Source organism: Myiozetetes cayanensis, unplaced genomic scaffold, assembly GCF_022539395.1.
Source record: "Myiozetetes cayanensis isolate MyiCay16 unplaced genomic scaffold, myiCay2020 scf10, whole genome shotgun sequence".
NCBI classification, from domain to species: Eukaryota; Metazoa; Chordata; class Aves; order Passeriformes; family Tyrannidae; genus Myiozetetes; species Myiozetetes cayanensis.
In genome coordinates, this window is record NW_026086605.1 from 5,741,970 (window position 1) to 5,752,500 (window position 10,531).

The 10,531-nt window shown below is 40.0% G+C and overlaps 1 protein-coding gene across 6 annotated transcripts in view; it reads right to left on the reverse strand.

Annotated features, from left to right (window-relative positions):
• Nucleotides 1-1,566: 1,566 nt before the first annotated feature.
• The window catches only part of EBF3 (EBF transcription factor 3), a 130,495-nt gene continuing 121,530 nt past the window's right edge, over nt 1,567-10,531 (reverse strand). For 2 of the 6 annotated variants that reach the window (XM_050337481.1, XM_050337497.1), the window contains 3 exons: nt 9,237-9,422; nt 8,553-8,750; nt 1,567-1,709 (listed from right to left, as the gene is read on the reverse strand). In XM_050337481.1, the coding sequence (XP_050193438.1) occupies nt 1,678-1,709; nt 8,553-8,750; nt 9,237-9,422 (416 nt within the window). In that variant the 3' untranslated portion in view covers nt 1,567-1,677. Of the gene's footprint in view, nt 1,710-8,552; nt 8,751-9,236; nt 9,426-10,531 lie in introns of all 6 variants that reach the window. The other 4 variants (XM_050337506.1, XM_050337517.1, XM_050337472.1 and 1 more) reach the window with 2 other exon arrangements.

Consider the following 10,531-nt stretch of genomic DNA (forward strand, 5'->3'; position numbering starts at 1 on the left):
AAAAATGCAACCACAAAATAGATTCATCTTTTCTGTGGCTGTATCACATGCACATATTCTACTAGTATTCATTACAGCCATGTGGCACAATTTTGATTTGACTATACAACAAACGACGTTTTTTTTCAAAATTATTTGTTCTGATAACTTAAAAATAATATAAAAATAAACAATGAATTTGACTTTTCCTCAAAAAAATAATAAAGAAAAAAAGGATGGAAAGGCTAAACAATAGCAACTTTATGAAGTACAAATGAAATGCATGGACACTCATTTATTTAAAAGAAAAACATGAAGGCAATGGTTCTTGGCTTAATGCTTTTTTCAGCATCATGATACCAGGCCAGGACAAAAAACAATACATACAGGAACATAAAAATAAAAAAAAATAAAATAAACCAAAAAACAAGCAAACAAAAAAAAGCAATATACAAAATTTCAAAGATAAATACAATATTTATAGTTGATATGTTACAAAATAAATTCCCTTAGTGACTGCAAGTGTTTATGTGAAAGAAAGTGTTGCGATGGGTAAGACTATTTTATTCCTTATAGCCTCCATAAGGAATAAAATCTGCTTTTTGTTTTCTAAATATTTAAGTGGATCTGAAAAAAATTCAAGACAAGTGTATAAATATTTAGCTACAACTTTGGCAAAATCACAAAAGTCTACAATTTTATAACCACATACAAAACACATTAGGGAAGAAGGATCTAGAAGTCAAAAGGACAATTTTCTGGTACAAGAAACATAGACTTCACAGTAGCCTAAAATGCAATAGTATACAGTGCTAGCAAAAGTTGAAAAAATGTTGCAGATCACACTTGCTTAACAGGAAGCTCTAGCAGTGGAAGTATATTTTTTTCATTTTTTAAACCAACAGACAGTAGCAATTTTTTTTTTTCTCTGTCAGTGTGCTTGTTGAAGGCAAGAGAATTCAATATCAAAGTTACAATTTCTAACTACAATAAGTTACAAAGTTCCATTTCATTAAGATGAAGTTAAGCAACGATAAACCCCCTCCCGTGCCCACCCCCACGCCCCGGTTTTTTGTGTGTGGTTTTTGTTTGGTTTTTTTTCTAATCATATATTCATCCTTATTTTTTTTTATTATTTTTTTTTTCCAGTTTGATGGCTCATAACCTCCTTGGCCCCCTTTTTTTCCACCACAAAAAAATATTTCACATTATAGAGATACACAACCATTGTGAATCTAGTTATGAGTACAGAAAAATGTTCGGAGGCATTTTTCATCAGTGTTTCATGATAATCAAAATGGTGCATCCACAAAGTTTCTCCCAACACATAGCAAGTACTAGACATAGCCAAGACGTAATCAGAAACTTTATACAAAATAGGCGTCGCTTTTTCCTTATTCTCCAGGACTGAGAAATGTGAAAATATGAGAAAAATTCAGTCAATAAAATGGAATTGTTCATGAAGAAGTAGGTTGTTTGCATGTAGATTCTTAATAGTTTAAATAAAATCTTTAAACAAAGTCTTTTTTTTCCTCCTTTTTTTTTTTTTGTTTGTTTGTGTTTTTTCCTGTAGCATTTCGATTTGTTGCTGATTCTGCGTGAAGATACTGCTCCCATCAGCATGTCTTAATATACTAAACTTGTCCCCTAAGCCCATCCTCTGCAGCTTGGTGCTACGGTAGGTAAACAAAAGTGACTTTACATTGGCGGGACTACAAGCCCGGACATGGCTAAAAGAGAAAAGAGAAGAGAAAGGAGCCGTTATTGCTGCGCTGGGGGGAAGGCACAGCTGCTTCAAAGCCACCGCGATGCTCAAACGGGACGGGCTGGGAGGATGCAGAGCCGGGTTCCTCCACATCATCCTTGGACCGAGGGACCATGGACACGCGCTGTTCACAGCAAAACAAAGGGCTCCTCCTTGGGAAAGGAGGCTCTGAGCAGGATTTTGAGGGAAGGGCACCCTGACTCCTGTGCACAGCTCTCCAGGCTCCTGACAACACTGCTGACCACAACACCATTCCGAGGGGACATCCCCTCTAACCATCACTTCCTGCCCAGACCTCCCCCTTGCAGAAAACCTCCTTTTCCATGATTCTACTTTATGATAAAAGCAGGACTGAGCAAGCCAAGAACTCTCCAAGACCAAAGCCAAGGACCCTAAACCTCCTCGCAACTCTGGAGCTCAAACACCATAAAAAAACAGTGACAGGACCCGAGGGAATGGCCTGAAGTTGTGTCAGAGCAGGTTTAGGTTGGATATCAGGAGAAGATTCTTCCCCCAGAGGATGTCTGGGCACTGAACAGGCTCCCCAGGGCAGTGGTCGCAGCACCAAGGCTGACAGAGCTCCAGGAGTGTTTGGATGATACCCTTCAGGCACAGGGTGTGACTCTTGAGGATGGTCCTGTGCAGGGCTAAGGGTTGAACTCGATGATCCTTGTAGGTCCCTTCCAACTCAGCATATTCTGTGATTCTGTGATTCTATCAATAGCCCTGACCAGCCACATCCTGAGTTTTTTAACAGGTAAAGACTGATATGCCAACAACCACTGTTTTTTTCTCCTAGTTAACTCTTTGGTAGAAACATAATTTAGACAGTCTTTAATTTTAGTGTTGTTTAATTTTTGCCATAATGATATTTCTCATTAATTTATGTACAACAGATATTAATAAATTTGTTCATGTAGTGATGTGAACTTCAATTTCTCAGTTCATTAATTTCAACAATATTAATTTGTTTCTGATTCGCTGTTACAGCTTTACGGTTTGGAAGAGCCGGGTCCATACACATTTCATAGGTGACACAACTTCCTACAGCAGCTTGGTCTGCACCATCAGTGCTGCTCCAACGGATGCACCCAGAGCCCTGAGTAGTTCTGGTCCTTCTGGCACCATTTCTGGGAAGGATTTAGATGGGATGTTCTCTAAAGCACAGCTCAAGTGATGCCCTTGAAACAGGTTAAAGTTTTCCAACTCTGCCACTTTTTTCCCCAGTTAGACCTAACAAATATGTTGAAATTGAAACTGAAGTTATAATTTCACGTTTTTTATAATACTGAATGTTTTAAAACTGAACAGCAACTGGACTTACAAAATTTAACTGCACAGAGTTATTGACAGAGACCCTGTTGACCCAAAACATGTAGTTTCTTCATCATGTTTTCACAGAATCTCAGAATCACTAAGGTTGGAAAAGCCCTCCCAGCCCATCGAGTCCACCCTGTGCCCGATCCCCTCCTCATCACCCAGCCCAGAGCACTGAGTGCCACGTCCAGTCCTTTCTTGGACACCTCCAGGGATGGGGACTCCACCACCTCCCTGGACAGTCCCTTCCAATGCCTGAACACCCTTTAAAGAACCCTTTAAACAACCCTTCACTAAACCTCCTCTCTTCCACACTGCATCAGCCCTGGCCAGCAGGTGACCTTGCCCCGTGTTTGGACCTGCCAAACCCCTGCTCTCAGGTTGGCTTGTCCTGTGGGATTCAGTCAGCAGGAAACCTGTCACCACGTCAGTCTGGTTACCTGATGTGCACTTGAACTGGAGGGTGCTGAAAATGTTATCATAGAGTCACAGAACCATAAAGGCTGGAAAAGACCTTTAAGATCATCAAGTCCAACCATCAACCAGTGCCACCACCATGTTCACCACCACTAAAACATGTCCTCCAGGACCATGCTGCAATAACAGCATCAGCTGCTCCATCCCTGGAAGTGTTCAAGGCCAGTTTGGATGGGGTTTGGAGCAACCTGGGATAGTGGAAGGTGTCCCTACCCATGGTAGGGGGTGGGACTGGATGGTCTTTAAGGATCCCTTCTAACCCAAACCACTCTGGGATGCTATGATTCTACTGTGTGAAAATTATATTATCTACTGCATGCTTTTTTTGGGCGGGAGGGGGAGGGAAGTCTAAATTTTTTAATTTAACCATTTTTGTTGAATTCTCCCTGTGGCACAATGGGAGGGGGTTGCAAGGTTGGTGCTCCAGACATTTATTTCACTGTTTTTTTAGTGGCAGCATTTGACAATTGCGAATTTCTGCACTGTGCTTCCTGCTGTGCAAATTGATACCAAATGCCTTCTTAAAGAAAAATGAGCTGGCTAGTTTTTTAATAATAATTTTAATACTTTCATCCAGGGAAAGATGAGAAAATTAAGCAGGATGCAATTTTAAAAGAATATAGAAACCCTTGTGCTCTGCATTACAGTCCTATAACCAGAGAGCAATATCTTTCACAATCTATAGAAAGTAAATTACAATTGAAAACCAAATTTTGAACACATATTGTACTTCCAACTTTGCAGCGAGCCAGTACTTTCTCACTAAAAAAAATATTTTATACCTTAAATGTCCATTGTTTTAAACAGGAAAAGACTCTCTGCCCAAAGGAACACATACATAGGAGCCTGCTCTTAAAAAAGTGTGTGAGTACTTGACTTTCTAATCATGGATTATGCAACGGAGGTCATATGGACTGAAAAAGATTGTGGCCTTTTGGATACGGCCCAAAGGCCCTTTTCTGTAGGCTTAGTCACAGGAGTGAGTCATGGCCACGGGACAGCAGAGAGAGAGGTGTCTCCTCTGTGAGTTGCAGCTTCCGAGCGTTGACCCTGATCAGGTACCGGCTGGCTGGGGATGGATGTGCAGCTGACATGGGTGCAGCAAGGGGGAAGGCAACACATCAGCCCAGGCTGTCATGGCCTGCACCCTGACCCCTCTGAGATCTCCCCAGATTGTCTTCTTTTTTATTTGTTTTTATTCTTAACCTCTGTCTTCATAAAATCACAGACTGGTTTGGGTTGGAAGGGACCTTAAAGACCATCTCGTTCCAACCTCCAGCCATGAGCAGGGAGACCTTCCACTAGCAGGTGTCCTGGATCTCTTTAGGAAAAAGAATATTGGCTAAAGGCCACATTCACTCTTGGGCAGTAGGTCCTACAGTACAGTGGGTTTTGGGGTCGTGCTTCCTGGCAGCAAGATCTTGCTTCTAGTGAGGAGGGCTCAGGTGGTTCTGATGTTTAGGGTGATGTTAGCACAAGCCAGGAGGTAGAGCAACTCAACCTCTGCTTCATACTTTGTTAGGAGACAAAAATATCTACCTGAACTCCAGGTGGAGCTTCATAGCTCTGCTCCTATGTTCTTGCCATCTGAGGTGTACCAAGAACGGCATTTTCCCCACACATAGACATCCTGCGGTGGTTTAACCAGCAAGGATCAGTGCAGTGAACCCCCAAATCCCTGTGAAAGGACCACCTGTGTCTTCATTCTTATCCATTCTTGTCCATGTCCCTCCTTTTCCATAAACTGAAGGATTTACCTCCAATACAACAACAGTGACCACGAGCTCTTACTTCCCTTTTGGCTTGTCCAAATGTGTGTGACCATTCCTAACAGTGCAGACTCTTCCTCTGCCACTCAGCTCCTTTGAGACTGTACTTCAAGATCACAAAAAAAAAAAAACTTCTGCTGCGTTGGACTGCAGCTCTTGAATTCCAAATTTTAACTTAATGTAGAAAATGTGCTGATTAGAAGACTTTCAAGCTGCTTGCACAGTGTCCAGAAAGCAACTTTAAAAAGGGCTCAGTTTCCACAAATGACTAAGAAAATACGAAGAAAGAAGCAAAAATTCCCTAAAGAACTGTATGGGTCAAATGCAGTAAATAAACACCAACACAGGAGTGTTGGTGGCTTTTCTTTATGACATCTCATGAAGGAAGGGAATGACGAATTCATCCCTGTCTTGCCACTCAGTTCTGTCTGCAGTTCAGTTCAAGGCAGTGGTTGAAATCTGTGAGGACAACAGGGGGAAGTGTTGTCAACCTGAAACCTTTTGTGAGTTCAGTCTGAATTAATAGTTTTGGCTGGGAGAAGTGATGTTGCCTGTGCTTTGAAGCTGAAGGAACCTGAGTGAGGTGAGGTGGTGGTGAGGCCCTGGCACAGGTTGCCCAGAGAAGCTGAGGCTGCCCCATCCCTGGAAGTGTCCAAGGCCAGGTTGGACAGGGCTTGGAGCAACCTGGGATAGTGGAAGGTGTCTCTGCCCTTAGTTGGAACTAGATGGTCTTTAAGGTCTCTTCCAACCCGACCTGTTCCAGGATTCTCTGTTTCTGTGTAAGTTCCTGAATTCTCACAATACTGAGCATCACTTTGTGGTGCTACTTTGCATAAACAATTCAACTTTTTGTCACAACCCTGCTCTAGTTACCACAACTTGTTGCTCTAATTACCAGACCAGAAGGACATTCTTCCTATTTCTCTGGGTCATTCTGCTCAACACAAAATGATTCCATTCAGCCAGTTGAGGAAAAAATGGCAATTGTTTGTTTGTTTGTTTTCAACACTTCTATTTATTTTCAGTTTGGGTGCTGAACCAAAATCGAAAAGGATTACACCAGGTCTGCTGCTTGGATTGCAGCATCCTAAAATCAGGGATTAGTGGCATTGCTAGGTCTTCACTGGGCTGTCTGGCCATGGAAAAGCTTAGTCCAGAGCAGGGTTGGGCTCAGCCTAAGAGTTAAATTCATGACCTAGTTAACAAAATCAGTACTGGTTCTTTCAAAGGCATTTTCTGAGCTTTATATATGAAGCATTTTGCATTTGAGGTTGGAGATGTACAATTATTAAAGGTTTGGGGAGTTGCCAAGGGACACTGGGTGCTTGGTGCAGGCATTCAGCCCACCCAGTTCTCCTTAAAACCCCACTTTGCAGTAATCCAGAGCTTTTAAGCACCTAAACCCTTGACTATCTGATGGGAAGTCCTGTATTTACATACTGAAATTACAGAAATTCAGATCATTTTAGTTTAGATGTTTGAATAATTGTATTTTTCAGAGTAAATCACAATCAACAAGTTAGTATGAATATATATATAAATATCTGCTACAGAGGAGTTGCCTCAGATCTGTCATGTGTTACCACATTTATAATATTTTATTTTGTTTATTTTATTCATTTTAATGTCTTTTATTTCTATTATTTTAGTTTATTTTAGTATTTTATTTTTAAGATTTTATTTTTAAGATTTTATTTTTCATTACTTTATTTCAGTATTTACTTTTCATAGTAGTGTCTTTTTATAAAAAGAGGAAAGTAGGACACTGGATTATTTTATTAATGGATTATTCTTTCTAAGAATATCAATATAGTTTTCTCTCTACAGTAGTAACATAGTGAAGCTTCCAGCAAAGTAATATGAAAGAAACTGTTAATCTAATTATCCTTTTCTTTAACATTCATCACACAATAAGTTTGCACAGCTGAATCCTCAGCTCTTCCTTGACCTGAGTGCATAACAAGCTCTCATAGGGTTTTTTTGGGCCAAGAAGTGACAAAGAAGCTACAGAAACATTAATTTTGAGATCCTGATCTGGAATAATCTGGATTTGTGGTGGACAGGCAGCTCTTTGGGATTGGGATTATGTCTCTCCAAAGTGTCCTTCAGATCCCACAAAATGCAGGTGTTCAGAATTTGTTTGGCATATTAAAATGTGAGTGCTCATTGTATCATGGGTGTCATGGTAATACAAAGAATAAATAACACTGTACTGCTAATTCTTAACTGAGGAAGTCAAGAGCAGTGATGACCTCCGAGGTACGAGTGTTCTCAACCCTTCCTGATTTCGATGGGATCTGAAGTGCTCCAATTTACTGCACAATGAGACTCAACCAGAGGTAAACATTCCAGTTATTCTAATCCATCTATAGTCTTGTCTTCTGAATGTTAAAATATATCTTAAAAGTGGTATAAAAGGACCTAAGTCTTTTTTTGGGGAAGACTTCTTTGTTCATATTTTTGTTCTTCTACCAAACGTACACTGTACTGTAATTCCTCCTGCCCCACTCCCAGCAGATGACCATGGGAATTCTGCAACTGGTTTATAAGTTGTTCCTTGCACTGCCCACACAAAATCACATGGATTAAAAAGAAAGAAGAAAAAAAAAAAGGCAAAATATTAAAATTGCCTGCCTTAATTTAAATATTCATTTCACTTAGGGATGTAACCACTCTAACACCACAGTAAGAGAGCGAGCTGGGACCACCAGAGCATGCAAACCCCCTGCATACAGGGCTACCTAGTCCAGGGGAAGGTTAGTTCACTGAGTGAGAGCTTAACCTGATTTATATTAACCTGACATATTTGAAATCACTGTTGCACCCTATGTAAAACAAGGAAATCACACCACGACCTGCTGGAACGCTGCTGGATTTAAACATCCACAGAAATGTGCTCAAAAAACATATAAACACACGGAGTACATGAACCCTCCAAGAGGCATTCAGGGATACAGTATTCCTTTAAAATTCAAGTCACAAACTCCTATGGGAAAATACCAGAAAAACAACTAGTGCTTTCTCTAATGCAAGTGTTAAAAATGAACTAAAGATCTCAGCAGACCATTTGTGCTACCCTATTTCTCCCCCTGCTTTTGCATCACTACTAGAGCACCGGGAACCTAAAGAAATAAAATTAGCCAGGTACCTTTCTCCCAGAGAAACCATCAGGGCTTGAGTGTATGCACCAAAAATAAAAAAAAAAAAAAGGTAATACACAGAAAATTGAGAGAGATCCAGCTCACCTTGAAGTCCATTTCCATTTGCACTGGTGCAAGATGGTGGAGGAGAGGCTTGGGGCCTGACAACAGGAGCGAAGGCGCTCTTTTGTTTCACTGCAGAGATGACATTGGCAGGTGAGAATGAGAAAATGCCGTGTGTACTGCTACAGTTTGAAGGGAGGGTGACCGAAGAGGCTGCCATGGTAGGGCTTGACGGCACTACTGCAATAAAGCAAAAATAATCAGGACTCAGATTGAGGTTTTCACGGCAAACACGGAAAAAAAGAGAGTGATAGGGCCTTGCCTCTTAAAATATATATAGAAATATATATATATATATAAAAAAAATATATATAAAAAAATAAAAATGAAATGCCTTGGCTTGGCCACTCTCTGGATAACAGGCAAACTCTTTTGTGTTGGACTTTTGTTACAAATTGCGCAGTCCAATTCTTATTTTGTTTTATTTTTTGTTTGTTTGTTTGTTTGTTTGTTTCGGTTTGGTTTATTTTTTTCTCTGTCTGAGATTGTATTCTGGCACAAAACAGATCAATTTATCATTTTTCATTTTTACGTCCAGCCTCCAGAGTCACCCCTCCTTTTATCCAGTAGCTGACAACAGAGGAAAATCAAAACAATGCAAGGAAGTTGATTTTTGTAGTAAATATGAATCTATATGATGATGCGTTACCAAAAATAGACACTTACTGCCGTAAGGAGAGTTAGCTGAGGAGCCATTAAGAAATCCAGGGGAACCTGGTACACCTAGATTGGGCATGCCGGCATTGCCATATCCATTCATGCTATTGCTGACTGTGTTGTAATTGGACTGCTGAGGAGTACTGCTGGGAACATATCCTCGCGGGGAAACACTGCTTGTGTTGCGACTGTAACCTACTGTGTTAGAAACCCCCCCACCCCAAAAAAATAATGTTATTTTATAAGATAGACTTAGGGCTGGGGGGTTTCCTCATGCAGCATATATTACACAGTTTTAATTGATTGCACAGCTTTGCTCTGAGTTGTCTCTCACTGCCCTATCAACTCTTGCAGCTTGAGATAACCTTATCACGCCAACCCTACTTAAATCATCCGCGAGCACTCTATGTTGTCTCTCCTCTTAGCACAGACAGCCAACAAAAGCTCTCTTCGATCCAGCTGTGTCAGGTGCCTTCACGTTTGTCTTTAGGAGCAATTATCAACAGGCTCAAGTCCCGCTTTGTACCAACACACTGCGTGAACTTTCAGCCTCTCCAGACCTTCAAATGCCAGAGCTGACAAGAAAAACTTTTTTGTTGCAGTGATTTACTTTAAAAGGCTGTTTTGGGGTCTTCATTTTGTGATTGATATTTTTATGCTAACAACAAGCTTTCATAAGGTGTAGCCATCAGTGAAAACTAATTCAAGAGCAAGAACAGAATTTTATAAGGCTTATTAGCTTGGAGACGTATTAAAAGACAATCTTTTTAGAAGAGGAAACATAGCAGAATCAGGATTTTAAACAACAATTTGTTCCTATCTGAGCAATCAATTTAATAATTACGTTGCAAGCAAAAAAAAAATATGCGTTTGAACATATCTAATAATCCTGTTTCCCTCCTTTCATTAGTATCAAAATTAATTTCAAATGCAATATGCTACATGCATTTTCAATTACAACAGGTAAATTAAATCAACTATTACTTTTATTAGTAACATATATGTCACACATGCCTACAAACAAAGTATTTTAAAATCACAGACATCAAATTAGATTTATCTGTGTAAATATTCCAAAACCAGGTGGAGGTACCTAGACATAATTATTTTATATATAAAAAAAAACATACACGTTGTATATTTACTGTGAATAACAAAGAGCTTTCTACACTTTGCCAATTGTATTTTTTCCCCCAGTAGAGATGCTTTATGATAACAGCAAATGAAAGAACAGGAAGAATTAAATATTTCGAGAAAGTTAAAGACGGCATTTCAGACACAACGAGTAAGGAGAGAGAAAGAGA